Raw genomic sequence first — 25,607 nt, 5'->3', positions numbered from 1 at the left:
CACAGGATCCACTCTGAGACTCCACTCCCCTTGAGACCCCACCGCCCCTGTGATCTCCAGGGTCAGCTGCTCTGTGTACCTCCCTGATTCTGAGACCCAGCTGTCCCTGTCATCCCCTGCCACTACGACCTCCCATGTCCCCGCTTCTCTAAGAACCTTCCTGGTCTTGAGACTCTCTGCGTCCCTGAGACACCCTCAAGTACCTTCCCCGTGACCTCTGTTGCCCGAGCCCCGCTGTCCCAGTTGCTCTCGCGGCTGCTGCTGACCCCGCGCCCACTGGCCGTTGGGCTGGTCCCCGCCCGGTGGCCCTCGCAGCTTCCCCGGCGGGCGCCATGCGGCCTGGGCCCGCGCTCCTGCTCCTGGGCCTGGGCCTGGGCCTGGGCCACCTCCCGCCGCCCGCGGGCCCCCGCGGGGCGTCGGCCTGGCCGTCGGGGGCCCTTAGGAGTGCCCCGGGCTCCGGGCGGCACGGCGACCTCGCCCGCCTTCGCCCGCAGCCCCGCGCGGCCCCGGAGGGCGGCGACCCCCAGAGCGGCGCCCCAGTTACAGGGCGCGCGGCCCCCGCCCTCCGGCCCCGCCCCCGCGTGCGCGCCCCGCCCCGCGCCCGCCGCCCGCCTTGGGGTCCGGCCTGGACCTCAGGCCCACCGCTGCCAGGACCCGGCAAGGCCCGCTCCCCGCCCCGCTCCGTGCACCCCACCGGCCCTCGCCGCGGCCGCCGTCCGGCCACCCAGAGCCGGTGTCCGGCCGACGCGCCCGGGCGCGGGAGTTTGAAGGCGGCCAACTCGTCCGACAGCAGAAGCACAGCGCCTTCGGTGGCTTGTCAGGCGACACCCTGTACCATCAATCGGGTGCACATCAACAGGGACCAAGATCCCGTGACCCTCAGCAGGAAGAACGCTAACTCCATCAACGCCACCGTCGATTTTGAGTGCCCCATGAACGCGTACCTTGTCTACCAGTGGCAGATCTTTCCCGTGAGCTCTGTAAATGAAGTGCCCGACTGGTCCAATCCTCTATCTGTTCAGTTCCAGACAAATATTCCTTTCTTACGCATCCCCAAGGCTACTCTGCCTTGGGGAGTGTACATGTTTCATTTCAGCATGACCATCTCCAGAAGGAATGAACAACCCTTAAAGAAGTCAGATTCGGTCTACGTCCAGTTTGTCAGAAGTCCACTGAAGGCGGTTCTTCTCGGAGATGCTGATGTAACAGTGAATTTCGCAGATGAGCTGATCCTGGATGGAATCATGTCTTCTGACCCAGAAGAGGACAAGCCCTCAGAGGGTCTCCGTTTTTATTGGTACTGTACCACAAATGCAGGCAACTACCAAGGAAATCAAATAACAGTGACGAGTAAGGAAGTCTGTCACCCAGAGCAGACTAATCTGAATTGGCCACAGGCTTCAGGCCCTACACTAAGGATCGCCCCAGAAACACTTAAAGGGGACAGAGTGTATTATTTCAGACTGGTGATAAAGAAGGTTTCCAGATCAGCATTTTCTGATAAACGGGTACATGTGCTCCCAGGACCATCACCTACTGCACACATCTCATGTATTGAAAACTGTGGCAGCAATTTAGCTGTATCAGATCGATTTTCTGTGTTTGTGAACTGCACAGACTGTGTTAACAGGGATTTCTATAGCTGGTCGATTTTGTCCTCAGCAGGTGATGAGGTGCTGTTTGACTGGACAGGGCAAACTGTAACGGGGAGGAACCGTGCTTATTTGATGGTAAAAGCTTTTGCCTTTGCTCATTTCTCGGAAGATCAGTTTTGGGTTTCCGTCTCTCTAGCAAGTTGGAAGGGCATGACCTTGGTGTTCAGACATGGCTTTATCATCAACTATGGCCCTCAAATTGGGGAATGCCAAGTTAATCCCGCTAGAGGAATTGCAATTTTTACTAAATTTGTTATCCAGTGTAGTGATTTTAAGGATAAACACATTCCTCTTACATATAAAATAATCATTTCTGATGCGGAAAGTGTTGGAGAAATCAGTTCAGTGAAAGAGAACACCCTGGGGACCACCCTGTATCTAGGGACAGGGTCCACGGCATCCCCTTCCTTTCTTCCTGCTGGGATGCCAGGGAATCATTATGCCTTGAAATTTTACGCCCAGGTTTATGACTCCCTAGGAGCCTTTTCTCAGGTGACATTTTATGCCACCGTACAGGCGCCTACTGCCAAGAACTCTTCAAGGGCTGTGTTGGATCAATTGTTCCACCTGAGCTCAGGAGACACTTCACTGCTGCTCACTTTGCTTCAGAAGCAGGACTTGTTACCTGCGGGTTACTTGATGTATGTGGTGGCTTCTGTCTTGAATAGCATGAAAACTGAACCAGCACTCCAAGAGGATAAAGACACTCTCCGGGAATACCTTGTAAGACAGTCTTTCCAGCTTCCTGAAAACACTTTGGAAGAAATTGGCCAGGTGGTGATGGTCATCACCAAATTAACTCAGAAAGACTCTGAGCTCACCCAAACTGCTCAGCAAAGGGCCACAGAGAGGCTCTGGCAAGCAAACCAAGCCCTGCAAGAGTATCGACAAAAAGACCAGCACTTCCGTTCTGAGCAAATTGATATCATAAGCACTGGGATACTGATGAGCTTGTCCAGTATCTTCAAGCTGACCTCTCGTCATCAGGTGGTTCAAGATCCTTTCAAAGTGGTAGAAGCTCTGTCAGACACGATTTTGGCTGACAAAGTGCCAGGCAACCAGACCACTGTGCTGAGGACTCCCAAACTGAACCTGTACGTGGAGAAAGTGGAAAAGTGGGATGTGTCCCATGCTTTCAGAAATGAGAAAAACTGCCGAAACTGCTTCCGTGCCACACTGAATACAAGCAGGGTTCCTGATCTTCCTGCAAAAGCTCCAGTCTCTGTGATGTTTTATGAGTTCACAGATGACCCCTTTCCTTGGATACATTATCCAGAAAACATTTCTGCAGAGGTGGTTGGGTTCAGAATGACAGGAGCCTCAGATACTGGAAGCGTGATAGAGATCACACCCGATGTCGCCGATGTGTTCCTCGTCAGAAAAAACTTGACCTTTGCAAACTTCGATCTCATGGTGGGACCCAGCAAGGAGAGTGAGGGGTCCTTGAAGAAAACAACAGGGGCATTTGGATTCGAAGTGGACATCAGAAGAGTCAGCGAGGTGCTGGTCCACATCGTGACAGAAGTGACCGTGTTGTTCAAGGTGCTTGTGTACGCAGGCAGTCAGGCTGCCCCCACTAATGTGGTTGCTGTCTTCCTTGTGCCTCACGACATCCCTCCAGTTGTAGACCACAGCTGGAGTGGCCTGCCTAACCCGGCCTGCGCAGTGAGGGAGGTCCGAGTGATCTGCCTGCCACCATCCCTGCTGCAAGTCATAGCTCAGCGTAACCACTCACCCAAGGGTACCGTGTCCATGGTTCTGCAGGCACCTCATTTTGTCCTGGAGCCCAGTGACAAGCTAGTGAGGATCTCTCTCTTCACTGTGCACTGCATGGACATGTTTGGGATCCAGAGTGACTGGAAGGAGGACACGTGTATGCTGGGTGAGAAGACAACCTGGAACAAAGTGCACTGTGTCTGCAAGAGCTCGGTGAGGACCAGGCGGCAGCTGCAAAGACTCAGGCTGGCCTATCGTAACCTGCACACCCACTTTGTGACGGCCAAGGTGATCGTGGTTCCGAACCCTGTGGATCTGCGGCTCACAGTCATCAGGAACGTCAGTCAAAACCCTGTGACCCTCTTCACCGTGCTGTTCATTATGATCATCTACACAGTGCTAGCCTTCTGGGCCTTGCACAGGGATGAGATGGACCAGTTTCTTCGGGACCATGTGATAATTCTGCCTGATAACGATCCTTATGACAGCATGTGCTACCTGGTCACTGTTTTTACAGGGAGTCGTTGGGGGTCTGGGACCAGGGCCAATGTCTTTGTCCAACTTAAGGGAACGAAGAGTAGCAGTGATGTGCATTGTTTAAGCCATCCATATTTTAAAACCCTCTACCGTGGGAGCATCAACACTTTCCTCCTTACAACAAAAAGTGACTTAGGTGACATCCACTCCATTCGTGTGTGGCACAACAATGAGGGAAAAGCTCCAAGCTGGTATTTAAGTCGAATCAAAGTGGAAAATCTGTTTAGCAGACACATTTGGCTATTTATATGCAGGAAATGGCTCTCTGTTGACACCACTTTGGAAGAAACATTTCATGTTACCCACCCAGATGAGCCTCTGAAAAGGAAGGACTACTTCCTGATAGATATGACCAGCAGGCTAGGGAAGAACCACATGTGGTTCTCGGTGTTCACAGATATCGTTACCAAGTCGTTCAACAGGCTCCAAAGACTGTCTTGCTGCTTAGCCATGCTGCTCAGCTCCCTCGTCTGTAACATCATGTTCTTTAATCTAAATGTGCAAGAACAAACAAAAGAGGGACGCTACATCAGATCCATGATGATAGGGATTGAAAGCGTCATAATTACAATCCCTGTTCATCTGTTAATCACTTTTTTCTTCACTTACTCCCAGAAGAAACCTCAAGTGGGTCTGGATGAGGTGGCTCCTCAAAAGCATCCCCTTATGTCAGAAGAAAGTGGGTACTGGAAAGAGCGTCTGGACAGGTGGCATGCTTATGAAACATCCAAGGAGCACGCCAAGGAAGGGGCAAAGGTCAGGGAAAAGATAAGCACCAGGGGAAAAGCAAGCGCCAAAGGAACCCCAAGCGCCAAAGGAACCCCAAGCGCCAAAGGAACCCCAAGTGCCAAAGGAACCCCAAGCGCCAAAGGAACCCCAAGTGCCAAAGGAACCCCAAGCACCAGGGGAACCCCAAGTGCCAAAGGCACCCCAAGTGCCAAAGGAACCCCAAGTGCCAAGAGACCCCAAAGCATCATGAAACTGGGAAAGACTGGGCCTTCTAAGACTTCTGTTCGGGTCACCTTTAATGAACAGCAGGAGAGTATGAAACAAGAGACGGAGGCCTCGACAATCCACAGGACCAACACAAATGACAACAACAGAAATAGAAATGCCAGTAACAGAAATGGAGGAGACAATCAAGATGTTCCTCCGAGGGAGTCCTCTTTCAGAGAGAATCCTCAGCAGCTTAACAAAAAACCCCACTTTGTCTTGCCCTCGTGGTGTGTCTACATAGCATGGTTCTTGGTGTTCGCCACCTGCAGCGTATCGTCATTCTTCATCATATTCTATGGCCTGACCTATGGCTATGAGAAGTCCGTGGAGTGGCTCTTTGCATCTGTTTGTTCATTCTGTCAGTCAGTTTTTCTGGTGCAGCCAGTTAAGATCATACTCTTGTCAGGCACCAAAACAAATAAGCTGAAGTACTGCAAAAACCTCTCCTGGTCCACCAAGCACGGCTACATCGAGATCAGACTGCGGGAGCTGACCGTGCGTCCAGAAGACATGCCGGCGCTCCATGAGCACATCCTCCACCTGCAAGGCTCCAGGATGTATCAGCCTCTCACTGAGGATGAAATCAGAATATTCCGGAGGAAGAAGAGGATCAGGAGAAGGGCCGTCCTGTTCCTGAGCTACGTTCTGACGCACTTCATCTTCCTGGCCCTCCTGCTGCTCCTTATTGCTCTGCTGCGTCACACTGACAGCTTCTACTACAACCGGTACATTCGGGACCGATTCTCTGTGGACCTTGCTGCCGTGACAAGGCTGCAAGACGTCTACGGATGGCTTGACAGTGTGCTCTTGCCTTTGTTCCACAACGACCTGAACCCAACGTTTCTTCTTGACAGCTCTTCTAAAATCCTTGGCCTTCCGCTCATGAGGCAAGTGCGAGCAAAAGCTGGGGAAAGAGTGTGCCTGCCTTCTGAAGACTTCATGGAGACCAGCATCTCCAGAGAGATCCGCTGTCGTCCCAAGTACGGCATTGACCCAGAAGACACAAATAACTACTCTAACTTTTGGAATTCGGTTGGCAAGCGGGCGACGGACAGTGCTACCGCTGGGTTTATTTATAAGCCTCAAGGGAAGAAATGGGTGTATTATTCCTATGGACTGCTGAATACCTACGGGTCTGGAGGGTACGCATTCTACTTCTTTCCAGAACAGCAGCAGTTTAATTCCTCACTAAGGCTCAAGGAACTCCAGGGAGGCAAATGGCTTGATGAGAAGACATGGGCTGTGATTCTGGAACTGACCACTTTTAATCCAGATGCCAACCTGTTCTGCAGCATTTCGATCCTATTTGAGGTCTCACAGCTGGGGGTTGTCAACTCCAGCATATCCACACACTCCTTCCCACTTGCTGACTTCAACAGGAAAACATCTGCAGAGATCTACTTGTATGTGGCCATTCTCATTTTTTTTCTAGCCTATATTGTGGATGAGGGCTATGTAATCATGCAAGAAAGAACCTCCTACGTGAAAAGTGTGTATAATCTGCTCAACTTTGCTTTAAAATGCATATTTACCCTGCTGATTATGCTCTTTGTCAGTAAGCACTTCTTGGCCACTGGCGTGATTCAGTTCTACTTGTCCAGTCCTGGAGAATTCATCCCCTTTCATGCAGTTTCTCAAGTAGATCACACCATGAGGATAATTCTGGCTTTCCTATTATTTCTGACCATTCTGAAGACCCTCAGGTATTCTAGATTCTTCTATGATGTGCGCCTGGCTCAAAGGGCCATCCAGGCTGCCCTTCCTGGTATCTGCCACATGGCCTTTGTGGTGTCTGTTTATTTCTTTGTGTACATGGCTTTTGGTTACCTGGTCTTCGGTCAGCATGAATGGAACTATAGTAACTTGATTCACTCCACTCAGACGATATTTTCCTACTGCGTCTCAGCTTTCCGGGACACCGAATTCTCTAGTAACAGGGTTCTTGGGGTTCTCTTCCTCTCGTCATTCATGCTGGTGATGATCTGCATCTTGATCAACTTATTTCAGGCTGTGATCCTTTCTGCCTATGAGGAGATGAAACAGACTGTGTATGAGGAGCCATCTGACGAGGTGGAAGCTATGACCTACCTGTGTCGCAAACTAAGAGCTGCATTCACCTTTCTGACCCCCGAGTCTGGCCGCAAGGATGAGTCTGAGTTCCTCGCCACCATGTTGTATGGGCAACCAGAGAAGAACAGTCACCGGTACCTGGGGCTGAAGACCAGAAACATCAAGGGGAAGAAAATGGTTTACCTCGTTGTTTGATCAGTAACAGGCCAAGAGATATAAGCAAGTGCTCTCCAAATGCAGCTTGTCACATTAAAGAATGTTTAGTGGCTCAACCATGTTTTCTGCCCAGATCCTTCCTAGAGGACATCCCTCCATTTGGAAGTACCCCAGTCTGGGCCCTGCTGTCAGGAACGTGAGAATAGGAGTGCACTGTTCAGGGAGAGAGGAGGCTCATAGTTGGAATTCCAGATTGATTTCCCTCTAGACAGGAATTTTGGGACTCCTGGTTCAGGCGAAGCCCTCCTTTTCTGGGAGCCCCCAGCAGTTTGCGAAGTTGCAGTCCCTGATTTTGAGAACAAGACTTGAAGGAAAAAGCATGAGACCCCACTCTGGAATTGGCCAGGGTAGGGTAGCCTCCAGCTGCAAGCTCACAGCTGCTGCCTGCAGAGCCCCAGACTGCTTGGCCTCCCTGGGAGGCACCTTTGCAGACTAGGGATATGGAGCCTCCCGTATCCCCACTCCTGATGGCTAGGGTTCCAGGGACCTTGTGGGGAATTCTAGGACTTCCCCTTGGGCTAGGAAAGGGATGGGAGTCAGGGCTCCCAAGTCCGAAGTTTTCCATTTAATCCTTCAGGCTACTGTAGTTCAAGTCAACTTCATGCATTCTAAGGGGTATGGCTTTTATTAAAAAGGTGCACATGGGCTCATGTTGAAATACAGCACAGTCTATATATATATATATATATATATATATATTGAATAGAGCAGCATGTCCATTCAGGGCTTGGGCATTAGGTTATTTATGGCATGTGCATTATTTAGGAATAAGCAAATGTGGATTATTGTTTAAGAGAAAATAGTATCTGTTATATTTTTACTCAGAAGCATGTTGTTAATGTAGATGCCACTTTAAGTTTTATCAGAATTAAATGCACGGTTTCTTCCAAGACTTGCAGTGATTTCTATGTGAGGGGCGAATGCACACATGGTGCCAGCTGCAGTGCACACCTGTGATCCCAGGTGTGCCTCAGAGGCCGAGGCAAGAAAATCTCAAGTTGAAGTCCAGCTTTGGCAATAGCAAGACCCTGTCTCGAAATAACCAATGGAAGGGCTGCAGTGCAGCTCTGTGCTAGAGCCTCTGGCTCCATCCCAGCCTCAACGCAACAACACACACAGACGGTGCCTGCCCTCGAAGCCAAGGGCCCGAAAAGAGGGACAGCTAATCAGGGGGTGGATACCATGTGCCCACACTGGCACCTGGTTGCCCTGAACTGTGCTGGAATGGTGATGACAAGCCCCCGCCCCCAGGTGCACATTTCCATATCCTCCAGAGAACCAGGCAGGCTTAGTCTTCTCTGCCAGGTGAGAAAATGAAGCCTGGTGACTTACCCCAGGCTAACCACACAGTAAGCATCAGGTCAGTTACAGATGCTCAAACTCCTCTGGTGGGGAGGACGAGGGCCTGGCCATAGCTGCCCCTAAGGCCCACTCCCTCCCGGAGCACACCTTCATTAGATCAGATCAGATCACCTGAGTTCTGAACAGACTGACAGAGTCCACATGGGGCTTTTCACTGACTGAAGCTGACTGCAGTCTGGTCAAATGCACCCCTTGCACTAGTTTGTGGGTGTGAACCCTGGTGGCAGGCCATGCTGCCTTCAGAGGTGACAACGACCGTGAGCAAGCATGGCAGACTTGACTTCATGGAAAGGTGCAACCAGGCATGCGCTGCAAATTCAGCAATCAGCTAAAGTGTCTGCTCCCTCTAGGGGCTGAGACAGACTCAGGGATATACTGGCCACCCTCTCACCCCTCCAGGAAGGGAGCATCAGGGATGGGAGCAAGGGTTTCCCAAGACCAGTGCCAGGTAAGAACTCTTGACCCAGAGCTGTGGTAAGAGAATGAGTTACTGATGAGCAGGAAGGGTCATGGTCATAAACACAGGACCTGAGAGGCCTCAGAGAAGCACTGGGAGCTGGTGACAGCAGAGTCCAGGAAGGAGGCCCCAGAACAAAGACTGGAGGAGGGTGGCCCGAGGACTAGGACAGCAGACGCTCGTCCTGCCAGATGAAACCAGACTCTCACCTTGTGGTGAGAAGGAGAAATGCAGCCGTCACAGGACTCTTCCCACGCATGTTGGGAGAGAGGAGTCCAAGGTTTTCTCCTGCAGGACAGACCAAAGATGAGAAACAAAGAAATACAGACCCCGATTCTATCAGGGAGATAAGAGTGTCAAGCAAGACAAATCAAAATTAGGTTTCTTTTGAAGGCCTTTTTCACAGAGCATGGCAACAATCTCTGGAGTCTTTTGAGACTACTTTGCTCTCACTGTACTTTCAGTGACCAGGTAGGCATATTCTAGGACAACTGGCAGCAATGAACATCCTCCTGGCTCTCTGTATTGCACTGAGAAAGCAAGACAGATGTTCTGGGGCTTTGTTCTTCATCTAACCCCTCACTAATTCAGAATGAACAAGTTTCACATGCTGAGAGATCTTCCTCCAGCTACAGGAGAGGGGATATGTCCTTTATTGATTTCAAAATCTTGTTTACTGTGAAGACTTGCATTTTCAAGGTCTGCTTCTGGAATTTCACTAGTTAGCAGTAAAAGCAAAAAATAGGCCTTTAGACCTTCGTGTTGTTTGTAGCAATGAAGAACAACAGAATGATGAGGATAAACAGGATTGTACTTCACAGCCACAAGGGATGCCATAAGGAATTAACTTGTCACAGTCCTCCCCTGCGGTAGTTTGGGTCTAAGATGCTCCCCAAAGGCTCACGTTAAAGGCTTGGTCCCCAGCACGGTGCTATTTGGAGATGATGGGCCGTTTAAGAGGTGGAGCCTAGTGGAAGGAAGTTAGGAGCTCACTGTGGGAGAGCTCCCAAGGGAATACTGGAACCCCAGTACCTTTCTCCAGTCCCTTTTGTGCTTCCCGGCTATGAGGCAAGAGGTTCTGCTCTGCCACACACTCCCACCATGACATACTGCCTCACCGAGACCAATCATGGACTGAACCTTTACAATTATGAGCCAAAACAAACTTTGTCTCAAGTGTTTGTTATTGTTAACAGAAGGATGACTGACACACCTTTTGCAGTAAAGTATTTGCTATTAGCTATACTTTAGGTTTAGATTTTTACCTGCATTTAATTATTTTGATGCTCAGATTTCCTTTTTCAGTCTTCACCTAAATACGATGTACAATATTTGTTCAGTATTGTGATACCTTTTAAGGTCACATTTATACAATAATTCATTAAGAATTACCATAACATTTTGGCAATTATTTTCCCCACCAAACCCACTTCTAAAATCTGTGGGGCTCAGGGCAAGAATAAAAATCTCCATATGTACGAATATTTGAAAGTTATACACAAACTGTTACATAAAATATCCACTCACCTTGATAAATATAGTTTTATAAGAACAAAACAAAAATTATGTGTGGAACTCTGGTTTCTATATAGCTGAAAACCGGCAAAAAACCCCAAAGACAATTGAATTTAATTATGCACTTTTGGGTGTTCTGTTGCTGGGCTGCTAATGACTGGATGAGTCATAAAGACGTATGTGATCTACACATTATTTATTCCACAAATTTTATTATTCTTGCCTTCATTTCAGAAAAATCATTGTTAATATAATCAATATTGCCACATAATGGTGTTCTATTGACAACAGTGCCAAATCAAAAAACCTTTTCAGAGTCATTATGCTCTACAGATATTTTTATTTCAACTAGGGGAAACTTTGCTGAGTAGCAACTGTAATTATCAATAAGACTCCTCAAGCTTTAGATTTAGAATTGAATCATGAATATTAGTGTCATGTTTAAACATTACAAGGAAGGTACATTTGAAAAATTATGATTGCAGAAAACATTACAAAATATTTATCACTGTCTAGTATTACTAGACAATTATTTCATGGTTAGTACTTTTTCTTGCAACAATAGAATGTCTTAAAATTCTTTTTCTTTCATGTTTTTCAATGTCATCATTTTAAAAACCTAACAATTAAAGTGGATTGCTTGTCATTTTGCTCAAATCTTCAACAGAAAAACAGACAAACTCAACAGAAGCTATATCATGAGCTACAGAAATTAGTTTCAGGATTATTTGTACATGCATCTTCTTCAGATTCCAGCAAATGTTTGTTTCCTGGTTCTAATTACCCTACATTGTACCTGAATGTCATTTTAGTGCTTATTTTATATAACTGAAACCACTTTCTGTCAAAAACTTTAAGGAATATTTTCAATCCTTTTTGATTTTTGGTCAAGCTTTTTCTAATAGTCGACAGCTCAATTTTTAAAATTAACTCTTTGTTGTGCTAAAGACCACGATTTGCTCTCAGTGTACCGTATCTGACTTCATTCTTACAGTCCATGCATACTTGTTTAAAATAAAACAAGTCTGCTTTAGCATTCATGGGATCACCATAGTGTACCCCATACTCAAATCTGAACTGCTTCACCAAGATGCTCCATTGGGCAGATCTGGAAAATAAAACAATCTCTGAATCTAGTATATTATTTTTAAAGGGACTGAAAGAATATTGCTGTAAGCATAGCTGATGTCCACTAGTGAGGAAGTGAAAATGACTGCTATAACTTCTGCCCAGGTCTGAGAAGTTCTAGTGCCCGGTAATATCACTAAAGGCATGCGTCCCGGGCCCCTGTTCGATTCAACTTGGCAACTCTCTGTAAATGTGCCTTGGCAAACGTTCTGGTTTGAGGAACAGTCACAGCACCACATGCAATGGGCGAACGTGCGTCACAGATCCTGGGGGACTGGCCCTGCGGACCCCACTAACGCGGCAGTATGTGGAGACTGCCGCTGCAGCTGAGGCAAGTCTCTCCCACGGAGCGCAGCACTAAACCGCCGGGGAAGAAGGGGAGCACACCCTGCCCTCCGCAGGGCACAGGTGAGGACCGAGCGTTCAGGGAGGCGGTCTCCAGGTGGAGCAGGGGAGTCCAAGGCCAGTCTAGCCTGCCGGCTTCTGAATCCGGATCCCTAACCGCACAGACTGGTGCCTCCCCTGAACAGGAGGTCCAGGAACGAGACGGGCGCTTCAGGGTCAAATAACAGGGTGCTGAAAAGAGCGCGAGGCGCAGGCCACCAGGGAGTCGCAAGCCACTCTGGGGCTTCGCGGCGCGGGTCGGGTCCCGCGGCCACAGAGCTCCGCGCACGTCGCAGCGCACGCCGGGCCGTTCCGACCCACCCCGCCTTCCCGAGGTGGGCTCAGCGCCTCCCGCGTGCGGGGCGACCGGCCGCAGCGAGCTAACGAGGCCCGGCGTCGCGTCACGCCGGCGACCCTGACGCTGGGGCAACCCCCGGGGCCGGGCGCCTCCGGGCGGCGCGGACGGCAAACAGAACTCGCGAGATTGGCCGGAACGGGGAACTGAGCCGGCCCGCAGGCCCCGGACTGGAACCAGCGGGCGCCCCACGGCGCCGGAAGGACGTGGCGGAAGCGGAAGCGGAGTGGAGCGCGCCTGCGGGCCGGTAGGGGCGGGGCCGCGCAGGCGCCGTGGGGCGGAGGCAGCGGCGGCGGGCAGCGGTGAGTGCGTGCGCAGCGGCCCGCGTGCGGCGATCGCCCCGCGCTTCCTCGGCGCCTCCTGCCCGCGGGCTCCGGTCTTGCCTGCCGACTGTGAGCGGCGGTGCGCGGCGCGCCCCATGGGGAAGGAGACGGGGCGCTGAAGGGCCGCGCACGAGTCCTGGCGGGGCTGGCGAACCCGAGCCCCGGCTGCGAGCCCGCGGAGCGGAGCCCGCTGGGTCCCGAGAGGTGGCGGGGAGGCGAGCGGCGTTAGGCGAGGGACGGCCAGTACGGGCTCGGCGTGACCGGGCTGAGGCCGCGCTGTCCCGGATTGTCACCTGACGGTCACCTGCCACAGGGGCTTCGAGCCCAGCGGTCTCGGTGGGGGCCTAGGTCGCACCGGTTAAGATGCAAAGTGGAATTAGGTTCGCTGGCACCCACGAATTTCACAAGTCATTTGAAACCGGTGCTTTCGAGGTTTGCATCGGGCTGGCCACCTCCAAAGGTCATACTTCTGGGCGCAGGGCACATCCCTGGGGCCAGAAGATGGGTCACAGCGGGGAGCCAAGGGGCTGACTCATAAGATTGTATGGCAACTTTGAAAGACGAATAGAAATTTTGTAAACAGAGACAACGCTGAGTGATCTACCAATGACAATGACAATATACCCAAAGTAGAGCATCCAAGAACTGTGTGACAATATCAAATGGCATTAATATTTGCAGTTAGCAAGCTCAGCAGAAAATTAAAAAAATGGGGCAGAAGAAATATTTGAATTTTTCAAAACTAATGAAAGATATCAAACCACAGATTGAAGAATTTGCTTAAAGCAGCATTATCAGAATAATAACTTAAAAAGAACAACCCTGGAAATATATTCAAATTGCTCAAAGCCAAAGGTCAAATCTTCAGAGCAGCCCAAGAGAAATTCCATAGTTAGAGATGAGGGGAAAGTCTTGCAGGAGGAAGAAACAGCAGGAGCAAAGGTGTGGAGGGGAGTGTTTGCAGGTTAGGTAATGAGCCTCTGGAGCTAGCTGCCTATGGGAAAAGGTCAAACCCTACTGAACAGGCTCTGTATGTCCAAGAAGGGAGTTTACTCCAGCCAGATGGGAGCCGCTTAGGGCTCTCCCAGCATGATTCCAGCGCTCATTCGTTTTCAAATGTTAAACCAACCTTGCATTCCTGGGATAAAGCTGCCCTTACAATGCATAAGGCCTCTTGTATATTATTGAATTCAGCTTGCTAATATTCTGTTAAAGATACTTGTGTTCATGTCCATAAGGATATCTTCCTGTAGTTTTCTGATAAAAACTTCTGTCTTGTTCATGGTGTCAGGGTAACTCTGGCAGTTTGGTGTCTACAAAATATTGATATCCTAAAACCCTAGGAAGTGTGCATAGGATTGATGCTACTTCTTTACATGCTTGACCGAATTAGACAGTAAAGCCAGCTGGGCATGACATTTTAAAAATGTATTTTTGTTTGTTTGTTTCATTTTGGGGGAAAGTTTTTAATTATAAATTTTCATTCTAGTAAAACTATGGCTGTTCAGGTTTCCAGTATCTTCTTGAGTCACTTTCAATAATTGGTGTTTTTTTCTTTTATATGTATTTATTAATTTTGGTACTGGGGATTGAACCCAAGGTTGTTTTGCCCTTTTTATTTTTGAGACAGGCTCACTGTTCAGGCTGGCCTTGAACTTGCATGCTCTTGATTCAGCCTCCCAAGTCACTGGGATTACAGAGGTGTACTACTGTGACTGACTGATAATTGACTGATAAATGGTCAAACATTTTTGGTTAAATTATCCACAGTGTTCCTTTATTATCTGTTAAGTGTCTCTAGTATTACTGATGTTGTCTCTTTCATTCCTGAGAGTTGTTATTTATATCTTCTTTCATTTTTCTTGATAAATGTAATTAGAAGCTATCAATTTTATTGAACTTTTGGAGTGAACAGTTTGGCTTTACCTATTTTTTTCTGTTGGCCTATTTTCTATTTCTTTGACTTCTGTTTTTTTCTTATTTTCTTCTTTTCTACAGATGTTGGGTCTTATTTGCTTTCTTCCCTAGCTTCTTAAGAAATCATCACAGGGTTGGTGTTGTGGCTCCGTGGTAGAGTGCTTGCCTGGCATGTATGAGGCACTGGATTTGATCCTGAGCACCACATCAAAATAAATAATGGCATTGTATCCTTCTATAACTAAAAAAATTTTTTAAAGATTTATAAAAAAGAAATGGTCACTTACAGGATTGAGTCTAAACATTCTTTTGTAGTATAAACATGTGAAGTCATGGATTTCCCTCCTAAATACCACATAAGCTGCATTCTACATATTTTGGTGTGTTGTATTTTAATTTTTATTTAATTCAAAATATTTTGTAGTTTCTCTTTTGAGTTCTCCTTTGGACTATGACTTTTTGAGAAGTACATTGTTTAATTTCTGAGTATTCAGGGTATTTCCAGGCATCTTTCTGTGACTGAGATCTGATTTAATTGTCTCATAGTTGGCAAACATCCATGGCGATTCTCGCCCTTGGGAACTCGAGGCTGGTTGCACAGACCAGCACCACACTGGGTGTCACAGGTGTGGTCGGCAGGTCTGTGCTGCTCTAAGCCCGAGGTCCCTTGTCTGGAAGGGAGCTTGCATTTTGTGGGTAAGAAATATGCAGCAGGCCAAGGAGGCTCTGCAATAGGGTTTGTGGGTCTGAGGTGACACGCCCTGTCTTTTCTTCTTGCAGATGGCATCCGAGGCAGAGTGCCGTCCTCTGGGTGTATTCAAGTGCCAGCTCTGTTCCGTGACAGCTCCGTACAGCTACGTGGGGCAGAAGCCCCCTGACACCCAGGCCGTGGTGTGAGTACCCTGCCCAGGGCAGTTTGGCAGATGTGGGCCCGCTCTGACCTCTAGCTTGGGTGTTGTGCCTTAGGCCTGTCCCTGCCCGGGCTCTGGGTGTTTTAGGTGTGACCTGTGGAGGCCCAGGCAAGACTTGAGGGCTTCTCAAATGTTCAGGATCCCCAGGTTCTTTCTCCAGACACAGCCCAGAGTTCAAGGACTGTTCCAGCCATGGGGTAGAATCTGGGGCCATGCGGAATCGTCCCAGCAGCAGGGAACAGAAGCCATGGCGGCCTCATCACTTGGGGCTGTGTCCAGTTGCCATCCCTGCTGGTGAAACTTCCTGGGTGGGACACTATCTTCCTTGCAGTCCTGGTAGTTGTGACTCCTGAGGACCAGCCTGTGTGGGTCTGCACGTAGCAGGAATAATGGACATGGTCGAGGGCTTGTTTCTTGACCTTTACATGTCTTTCCTCAAATGCCACTTTTGGGAAAGCTGACCATGGGACAGTGGCAGGGGCACCAGTGGTTCTTCTGCTGACCAGGAACTGGGTCATCATGTAACTCTGCTGGTCTCATTTTGATGTGCAGCCTCCAGGGCCTGTGAGGGTGGGTAAGGTGCCAGTTCTCCCTGTGGGGGAGCCTTATGCCCACATCCGGTGGGTGAGCTTGGGGTTGGGACACACTGGGACAGCCTCTCTTATTGCTGAAGAGGACTCCCTCCACCATGCCTGCTTCAGGTCTCAGTTCCTGCTTGGCCTACAGTGGCTTGGCCATTCTGTTACTACCCTGTGGCAGAGGTGGACAGCCCTCCCCTGCTGAGCCTGGGAAGGGGTGCAGGCCCTGGGAGGTCCCCTGTTGTCACACTGCTGATGCTGTGGCTCAAGCCAAGTGTCCGTTGGCAGGGATTTGGGCCTTTCTCTCCTGCAGCCTCCTGGAGGAGAGCTACATCATGAAGGATCCCTTCACCTCGGACAAGGGCAGATTCCTGGTGCTCGGTTCCTGCTGCAGCTTGTGTGGCAGGCTGGTGTGTGTGGGCCCGGTGGGTAAGCTGCGGTGTGGACAGCCTGTCCTTGCTGTGAGGACTGAGTGCCTGCCAGGCACAGGTGCGGGAGGGGAGGCCCTCCTGCCGATGGGGCCCTGCAGCTGATGAGAAGGGCACAGCAAAGGGGCAGGCAGGGGTCAGGTGTGATGTCTTGGCCTGGACAAGGGGTGGAAATAGACCCTGTGTGGTTCTGGCGTGTGACCAGAGTGGTCCTGGAGGCTGAGATGTCCCCAAGCATCTGCCACAGAGCAAGGCACACACAGAAGGGAGCACACCCAGACCTCCAGCCACCCCTCAAGGTCGGTCCACAAGGGCGCTGGCCAAACCTTGCACAGGCACAGGTCAGGAGAAGCGGCCCATGCGGCGGGTATCGGAAATCCCCCGCTCTTTACTCCCATGGCAAAGAACTGCTTCCAAGGACCCAGAAAGGCAATTTGGTTACTGAGGTATATGCCAAGGTGCCAAGGTGATGGAGAGATACCCCAAAATAGGGTGGTCCAAACAAGACACATCATTATTTACTCATTTTCTTCCATATGAGTCCGTGACAGGCAGTCCTAGCTGGGTGGGCAGCACTGCTGTCATCAATACAGCATCCACTTGGGTCCACTATAGCTGCTGCAGCTCCCACCATCACATGTATATCTCAGGAATGGACAAGGGAGTATTCCTTTGGAAGGCATGACCTGGAGGTGGCATATTCCTGCTGACACCCCTGACTATACTAGTCACATGGCCATACCCAGTTGCAAAGCCGCCTGGGAAATGTCCTGAGCTGGGCACCAGGGTGGATCCCAGCTGTTCTAGTATTGAGAGTCATGGAGGAGAGTGGACAGTTCTGGCCCAGGTCAGTCACTAGTCAGTGGCCTCTTGGGTCTATGGGGCTGCCCCTCTCATCCCCTGCTGCTCCTGGCACAGGCAGTTGCCAAGGCCCTGTCCTGCTGAGATAACGAAGCCAGGGACTCAGGACTCTAGCTCAAGGGGTGGCTTTACTCCTGACAGCATGCGTCCTGCCCCCTGCTCCCAGCCAGGGCAGGCAGCCTCTGCTGCCTCCCTCCTGGATGCCCTACCAGAACCTTAGCACTTGCTGGTCTGGCTCTGGCCACCGCCCTCCCTGTGCCTGCAGGGATGCGGCAGCCCTGGGGGAGATGCGCCATATCCAGGCCACTCACTGTCCCCTCCTTCCTTCAGGAGTGCAGCTTGTTCTACTGCAGGAGGTTCTGCCTCCCTTGTGTTCGGGACAATGTCAGCGCTTTCCCTCAGGAGATCCAGCAAGACTTGGAGAAAAGGAAAGGTCCCAAGCGGCCCTGCAGTCAGCCCTGTCCTTGAACGTGAACACAGTTGGTGCCAGGCTGGTGGCAGCCCCCTGCACAGAGCTCCTGGGCTGGCCCAGAGCAGAGGCTACAGTCCATGGAGGCGGAGGAGCATGCCTCGAGGTGGAGCAGACATCCTGGATCCAGCCTGGGCCACAGGGCTGCCTCCAGGGCTGAGGCCGTGGAGTGAGAGGGAGTCCCCCTCAGTGGGCAGCTCATGTGGCCACCTGTGCACAGTGGAGGGCCACACTCCCGTCTGCGCATGAGGAAGTTGTTAGCAGGCAGCCCTCGTGCATGGCAGCAGGTGTGGGGTCAGGAGTTTTCCTTTGCATCTTCTGTCAGCGTGGGAAATATCCCCCGTCTTGACCACGTACTGCAGTTATGACCAAGAACCCAAAGGAGAGTAATCCTTCCACTAAGACGCTTGGGGATTGGACGTTCCCACGGTGGGGAGGGCTGTGCTCCATGGATGCTCTGGCCAGTCAGTCGTAGGGACATTCTCCAGACGTTGTGGATGGGGAGCGGGGAGGGGGCTGGGAAGCCGAGTGGGCCCCCAACCCTCCTGGCTGCTGAGGCCGGCCCCGCCTGGGCCCGCTGCACTCTGCCCTGCATTCTCAGGTTGGGAGCACCACCCCTCGCCGCCCTGCGTTCAGCCCTCTTGCCCTACAGCCTCCCAGATCTCCCTGTGGCCCCTGCCTGCTGCAGTGGGTGCCCTGCAGTCTGTGAGCATGCCATGTCTGCCTAGAGTCTCAGGCAGGAGCTGCTCTCTGACTTCGTGACCCCTGCAAGGCCAATGGGCAAGCTGGGTGAAATAAAGAGCTTTTTCTGACTGGGTTTTCTGCACTGGGTTTTGATTTAAGAGCTCCCTGTTTCATGTACTTCAGATGCACGGATGTTAGGTTCTGGGACCACATTGTTCTAGATCCATTCTGTCCACTGTAGGGCAAAAAGGGGCCCTGTACAGTGCCAGCAAGCTCAGGAAGGTGCAGACCCAGAGCAGACACTGCACCTGGGCTTTGGTTTGTGCAATAGTTCTTCTCACAACATTATTCAATACTTAGAAATAATTTTAAAAAATAGTTTATTTTTTAAAACCATTAAGGCAAAACTGTGCCCTGAAATTAACTCTTTACATTCATCAGTCTTACAGTAGGACATTCCAAACCTAAGTTCCCATGAATTCAGGAAATAGATCAACATATGTAGTCAGTTCACTCTCCGAAGAGGAAAATGAAGAAGACCCAAGATTTTAAAAAATTAAGGTTATGTTATAGCCATTTCCAAATCACCTGGAACCAATCAGTTAACATGACTAGAAAAACCACATTTGCCTTCCTGTGCACACCCTGGATTCCTGAGGTCCTGGATGTCCCCGTACCTGGGGAGGACCCTGGAGCCAGCTTGACAGTTCCAACTTGAAACTGCTCCATTAACTGTAAAGAGGAGAGGACTCTGAGCCCTGAGTACTGCATGGGCATAAGGCACAGGAGCATAACGGTGGGCGTGGCCAGGAGCTAAGTAGTCCTCGAGTTGGAAGTGTGCACCTTGTGACCGGCAAACTCTTTCCCCTGGGGTTTTAGTGTGGTGACATTGTGGATCCCCAAGGATGTTAAAAAGATGCATCATGAAGAAATTTGGCGAAGATACTGAGAACATGCAGGAGGCTCCCGGGCTTTGTGATTCTGGCTTTATGCTTCTGGTTGGGCCGTCAGAGGCTGCCAGAGAACCTGCTGGTGCAGTCAGTCAGAGTGCTCCAGATGGCCAGAGCTCTTTGGTAGTGACCCAGAGGTGATGCCCTGAGGAGCAGGGGCTGTTGACCAGCAGGAATACATAATGGGCCCCAATCAGAACACTGGGATGAAGTGTTGCCTTCTGACCTGGGCACAAGAGAAGGCTTTGCTGGTAGAAATGCATAAAGACAGACTTGCACTTCGGCATATCAAGTATGGTGACGGGGACAGATCTACACATTGAAATAATCCTGCACCACTCAGGAGAAAAGCTGGCGTACATGTGTGCGCATGTAATTGCATTGCAGTTGCTTTATCTCAGCTCCATTTTCAACAGGTTTGAGAGTCGGGCTCTTAAGCATACACGTCACAAATGCTGATTTAAAAGGAACCCAAATGTTTGCTATTAGATGCATGATTGCAAGTTCCCTGTTTGTATTGGGATTTTTAAAAAAACCCAAATCACAGTATTTAAGATATAGCTATTGACATGATTCTTTTTACCATACAGTGTTGATAAAGTAGTGGCATTCAACAAGAATAATACTGCAACCTTACCCAAAAGGATATTAAGTGGCATTCATTTATTATTGAGGTATATTTCATTTTAGGCCTGAAAAAGGAACTGACTCCGCCTTTAAAGAATGAATTTTCCAAAAGTGATGGACTCTTCCAGAACACCAGCCACTTCAGTGCCCGTAGCCCACCCTCGCTGATTCAAGGCAGAGGAGAGGCCCCAGGGGCTCCGAGAAGGAGCAGAGGGACCTTGCAGCTCCCATGCCCCACCTCTGCAATTCATGATCATCTGAACCAAAGCATGCGTAAGGCTCACTGTCTTCTTCAAACAAAATCTCCAACTTCACACCTCAGTGTGTATTGTGACTTTAAAAGGAATGAAGTGGTCTCCCATATTCCAAGCCAGGCCAAATTTATTGCTCTTATTCCTGCCCTAGTCTGCTTCACAGGCTGGTGGGCAGTGTCAACGAATTTTCCTGAATTCTATTAAAATGGCACCTGATTGTGTGTGTGTGTGTGCGCGTGTGCGTGCACGCCTCTCCCAAAGAAGCTTAGACCTCAACCTCTGAGCTGTCTCTTCGATCCTTCTAGAAGGTGTTTGGGGGAGTACATGGCTTGGAGGAAGGCTGGGTGATGATTCAGTGACACAAAAGATGCCTTGATCAGAGGTCCCCAGCTGCCACCGCAGAGCTGAGACCATGGATACCTACCTACCGCCACCCTTTATCTTCTCGAAGCCGAGCTGCCCTGGAGCGTTCTGCTGCGGGTATTTGTGACAGCGACATCTGAAGATGGGCCGGGCTGTCAGCTCCCACCGTCCCTGTCCCAGGAAGGTACACGGGTGCCCTGTGATGATGACTCTGGTAAGAAGCGTGCCTGTGCAGCTGCCTAGATCCTAGTGCCACTTGTAAAGTGAGAAGCATGATGACTTCCCCATGCGTGGCAATGCCAGTGCCATACAAACTGGATGCACTAAAACAAATGTCCTGTGACATCTTTTAGTAATCAGCTCTCAATTGGTGGCATCGATGTTGACTTGCACCTTCTGTGGAAAGTGTGATTTCCTTGCCTTTCTTGAATCTACACCACTGTCCTTAGCCTAAAGGAACACTTATGAAGTCACTCCTCAGGACACTGCCTCAAGTCCCCATGCCGACTGCAGACGACAGCATCGGCCACCATAAAGTGGGCTGAGCCAAGTGGGCAACCTCTCTGGTGACCGGGGACTCATCTGGTGTTAGTTCTGTTGTCCCAGTAAGATGGGGGAGGCTGCAGAAGGTGAAGAGGTGCCACCGGGTGGCCCTTCATCCCCAGCCTTGGTGTTTTCATTTAAAAATGTAGGCAGATTCTGCATCTGACCCCTCCAGGAGCTACAGAGCAAGGAGACCACAGGAGCCTGCTTTGCATGTTAGGTGCTGAGCATTTTGAGAGGACGTGATTTGGGGAGGTCCTTTGAAGGGGCCTGGAGGTCCTCTGACAAGAGGCCAGTCTCAGCTGGAAGCACAGCCTTTCTGGTTGAAACAAGGGGCCCCTCTAAACCATGGGGCCAGGACAAAAATCTCCCTCCATCCTGCATCGGCTGCTACTATCAAACATGCCTGGTGTCACAGCATGTTGAAAAAGTGGAGATTACAATGGGAAATGCTTGGAGTCAGACAGAGGGATGCAGGTGCAGGTGACAGCAAAGGAAGGCGGCTGTCGATCTCTCCCACAGGGGAGATCAGCAGGAGTGGGGAAGAGGAGGGTGGGCTCCTGCAGCAGGACCACCGAGTCTTGCTCAGTCTTCGCTTCACTAGGTCAGGACAGTAACTTTGCACATGAACCTCAACAACAAAACTTCCTTTAGAAAGCCACACGGCCTGCCATGTCCTGTGAGTGACAGGTGCATGAGCCCTCAAGGAGCCCTGATGGGGCCGGTCTGAGACAGAGATGCAGGCAGGCCCACGCGCCGTGCACGCCTTGCCAGCAGCGGCTGGCACGTCTCCTGAGGTAGCTGCTCAGGTGTTTGCCAACTGAGTCGTTCTCTGTCTCTTCTGTCAAACATTTTCCTAGTGCCTTGAGGTTCGTGTCCTCTCTGGGGGTGCTGTGCTGTCCCTGGGCCCTCCATGTGACGCCAGAAGTGATTCGTTCCTTTGGGGTCTTAAATGACCCAGTATAGGAAAGGCATCAGCGTGAGCAGAAAGGTACCTTCTTAGCTCTCAAGATGAGAAGAAAGACTCCCTTTAAAAAACAGCAGCTCTGGTGGCATTCTTGAGTGTGACGAGTCCTGGGTCTCTTTCTCCTCGACTTCATGCTGAGTTCCATGTGTGGCACGCACTTTTTAGGAAGATGCTTGAAACTTATCAGTGAGCTGCATGGAGGTCGAGGGAAACGGGCAGCAAGGTGGTTAGAAAGGGCCAGCTTGCTAGCTGGCGCTCTGTGGACGGCGCTGCTCTGAGTCCTGCAGATGTGACCGGAGGCCTCCTAGTGAGATAGTCTGCACTCACCCCACGGCCTGGTGCCATGCAGAATTCAGTGTGCCGGACGCCCTGCTGGAGACGCCCAGGGGGCAGGAGAGGGACGCGCTGCAGTGGCGAGGATCGCGTCTGGTCCTGAGCCTGCAGGCGGCTGTGCCCCTCCTGGGGCCTTACTCTACTCAGCACCTGAGGCCACAGGGGACATGTGCGGTCTCTGAGGAATCTGCCACTTTCTGCTGCTGGAAGGTGAGAGAGTGAAGAACTGGGCCAAGTTGGAGATTTTCTGCATTTGCTGTCAGAGGAGGCGGGTGCCGCCTGTATGGGCAAGAGGCTCCTGAACCTGTTGTGCCACTCAGTTGTCCTTTTTGCTGATGTCCAGAGACACTTAGCAAACAGTGAACACCCTCTTCGTTGCTCCTATTTGAAATGCTGTCATCTTTTGCACTGGTGCATAATCAGCCTAGACTGGATTATTGATACCCTGAGAAATCTTTGATTAAGTGAGCCAAAATATTCTGGTATTGAGTGGCCATTAGTGACTCATACTGAATTGGGGCATGTGATTTTCCTTCCTATTAATAGAGGGAAACAATGTCAAGTGACTTCTGAGTAGAGGCTGTGGTCTCCTCTCCAGCTCTAATGGGGGTATCACTGGTAATCTTGCTGGGCCTAAGAGAACCAAGTAAATGCAGCCCTGGTTCTCAGTGCAGGCTGCTCTCAGGTAGGAAGCGACATTGACGTGACCGTGCCGTGCAACCCCAGGGCTGGCTTTCCTCCCTGACTGCTATCAGACTTGGGAATGCTATTCTCTTGGGCAGACTGCTGGTGGCCAACAGATCCTTTGGGTCTTATTTTTAAAAAAGAAATAAAAAAGATAGGGCTAACTGTAATTTTGAAAAAGAATGTCTGAACTAAAAGTTTCACTGTTTTCTAGCTGAAGTCCCCAATCCTATTGTACTTTTTATTGAACACTTTTCACAGTGCTGATCCTGGGAACTTTATCAGGACCAATCCTGGTCATTCAAGGTCCTGAAGATGGGTATGGCACACCGGATCTAGCAGGCCCTAGATGTCCACAACCCCATGGAGGCAATGACATGGGCAGGCTCAGCCCAGCTCCAGCTTGAGGAAGTGCTAGACGTTCTCCGTGTGTGTTCACCTGGAAAGGTCTGCAGGTTCTAGACAAATAGCTGGTCCATACCTTTTCCCCACTGAACTGAGGTGGAAAAGTTGATTATCAAGGTGAAAATAAATGTTTTATACATTGAGAACACTGCATCATATAGGTAGTGGGACCAGAAGCCTGCCTATTTAAGTCTTTAATAAAAATTTTAAAAAAACTAACAGAACCTAACCTGGCAGAATCTGAGATTAGGTAGGATTGCCAGGTACAGGACACCATGCCCTCCCTGTCCTCCAGGGTGACTGCCCTGCCCAGCCCAGGTGATAGAGTCACATTTGCTTCATCTCCACTCCAGGGAGCTTCTCCACCACCAGGAGTTAAGAAAATTAACCATCATATTTTAAAAGGTGATGCAGGAAATGACAAAGGAGCTGCCAATGGGCTGGAGGAACATTTGCAAATCAGTTGTTGGTCTGTTCCTAAAATCGCTTTCACACCCACAGAAAGCCAAAGGTAATGGGAGCAGGCTGACAGGAGTGGAGAGACAGGGAGACAGGGAGGGGGAGACACTTCTCAAGGCTCCTCCTGCTCACCCCAGACGCCAGCGGGTCTCCCAGGACATCCACACGAACCATATGATTTATGACCGTGGAAACAGAGAACCGAAAGGACAGGGCGGCTGCATGTTGATAGCTTATCAAATCATTCTTGAAAATTCTCAATCCTATGATTAAAGATCAGCCCACTGTCTTTCTTCTGATTCAGGAAATGGAACTGAAGTCTTCCAAATAAATATTTCACTGCATTTTAAATATCTAACCTTTGGCTATATCTAGATTATAGGATTATAAATGTTAAAAGTGCTGATTAGTTTTTCAAATTATAAAGGAGCACAACAGTCAAAAGGGTGGGAAGAAGGGTACAGACCACATATTTTGAGGTTACTCATTAATTAAATGGCAAATTACTAATGTGATATGAAGAAATGTGCACTGATTAACACTGGGCTGGCTTAAATCAGGCCCTGTATTGTCACTCCCCTTAACTCTTCAAGTGCAGACTGTCCGCCTCCCATCACCCACATCTGAGTGAGTAATGGGCACACCCTTGGGAAGTACTGCTGGGAAGGGGGAAGGTGTGGAGAGGAGCATTACCGTCACCAGCACTCAGACTTCCCAGTCTCTGAGATTTAAAGGCTGGAAATTTGTGCAAATCTGTGCTGCTCCCATTTCTCCTTGAAAAGTGGTTGTTGTGCATTTACAGAAATCAGTACATGTCCCTGTAGATCTCTTGAAGCAGAGGGTGCAGAGCTGCGTCCGACTCTGTCTTTTTGATGGTCTGTACAAGCTGTGCGTGTTCTGTGACCAGCTGCCGGAGGTCCGCCATTTTTTGAAGGAGCTTTGGGAAGAGGAAGGTGTCGTCTGGATGGTTGCTCTGCAAGTGGAGTTTGAGCACATGCACGATGCCCTCCTGCATTTTCTCAATGTGTCCTATGTTGAGAAGGCCCGGGCGATCTGTTCTCAAAAGAAGAGAGATGTTTGAGTAGAATCATCTAAGAACTGCTCACCGGCTTGGGGAACCAAATGCTCTTACTTCACATGGCCTTTGTGGGAAAACCTGAGCAGTCTTCAGATGTCAACCTGACTAAGGACAGAGCAGGTTTTTTCCAGTGTTATGAGACCCAACCAGGACAGACAGGATGGACACTCATTCCTAAGTAGTCACGCACCCAGGAAATAGGACCACCTTACAGTTCCCTTGCAGGGTGGCCCCCCTTTTGGATTTGCCTAACACCTGTCGGGGAAAGAAGCAAAGTCCTCAGGAGCAGGGGTCCTTCTCACGGCAGGGCAACGACTCTGTGATATGGGAAATGAGGCCCTCTTCCTGAGCCCAGCAGACACGCAGCCTCAAGCTTTCCTGC

At 50.1% G+C, this 25,607-nt stretch overlaps 3 protein-coding genes across 13 annotated transcripts in view; 2 read left to right on the top strand and 1 right to left on the bottom strand.

The window, feature by feature from the left end:
* Positions 1 to 332: 332 nt before the first annotated feature.
* On the top strand, positions 333 to 11,893 carry PKDREJ (polycystin family receptor for egg jelly; the record flags this gene model as incomplete). Its single annotated transcript, XM_079139932.1, has 3 exons — positions 333 to 531; positions 652 to 4,664; positions 4,881 to 11,893. 3 exons carry the CDS (start codon positions 333 to 335, stop codon positions 7,167 to 7,169), a joined length of 6,501 nt encoding a protein of 2,166 aa, XP_078996058.1. The 3' UTR covers positions 7,170 to 11,893.
* A 692-nt stretch (positions 11,894 to 12,585) lies between these two features.
* Positions 12,586 to 20,236, top strand: CDPF1 (cysteine rich DPF motif domain containing 1). 6 transcript variants are annotated; one of them, XM_079142600.1, is made up of 5 exons: positions 12,707 to 12,800; positions 15,178 to 15,257; positions 15,412 to 15,524; positions 16,434 to 16,545; positions 17,740 to 20,236. In XM_079142600.1, exons 3-5 carry the CDS (start codon positions 15,412 to 15,414, stop codon positions 17,875 to 17,877), a joined length of 363 nt encoding a protein of 120 aa, XP_078998726.1. In that variant the 5' UTR covers positions 12,707 to 12,800; positions 15,178 to 15,257; the 3' UTR covers positions 17,878 to 20,236. The 6 variants fall into 6 exon arrangements, with proteins under 6 accessions (XP_078998729.1, XP_078998730.1, XP_078998726.1 ...); XM_079142601.1 differs by having other exon boundaries at positions 12,745 to 12,793; XM_079142602.1 differs by having other exon boundaries at positions 12,766 to 12,783.
* A 3,356-nt stretch (positions 20,237 to 23,592) lies between these two features.
* PPARA (peroxisome proliferator activated receptor alpha) overlaps positions 23,593 to 25,607 on the bottom strand; it is a gene marked incomplete at its 5' end in the record, with an annotated part of 57,766 nt that continues 55,751 nt past the window's right edge. For all 6 annotated transcript variants that reach the window (XM_079142582.1, XM_079142583.1, XM_079142584.1 and 3 more), the window contains one exon: positions 23,593 to 25,200. In XM_079142582.1, the coding sequence (XP_078998708.1) occupies positions 24,953 to 25,200 (248 nt within the window). In that variant the 3' untranslated portion in view covers positions 23,593 to 24,952. The remainder of the gene's footprint in view (positions 25,201 to 25,607) is intronic.

This window comes from Sciurus vulgaris (assembly GCF_902686455.1).
Source record: "Sciurus vulgaris genome assembly, chromosome: 5".
Classification (NCBI taxonomy): Eukaryota; Metazoa; Chordata; class Mammalia; order Rodentia; family Sciuridae; genus Sciurus; species Sciurus vulgaris.
Note: the sequence above shows the minus strand (reverse complement) of the source record. Positions and strands in the feature narration are given on the sequence as shown.

Bases quoted from the DNA above. Each gene is read 5' to 3' on its own strand.
- CDPF1 (XM_079142603.1), top strand. From the start codon at position 15,412: ATGGCATCCGAGGCAGAGTGCCGTCCTCTGGGTGTATTCAAGTGCCAG. The intron at 15,525-16,433 runs GTGAGTACCCTG...TCTCTCCTGCAG, and splicing joins CCTGACACCCAGGCCGTGGT to CCTCCTGGAGGAGAGCTACA. The intron at 16,546-17,739 runs GTGGGTAAGCTG...TCCTTCCTTCAG, and splicing joins GGCTGGTGTGTGTGGGCCCG to GAGTGCAGCTTGTTCTACTG.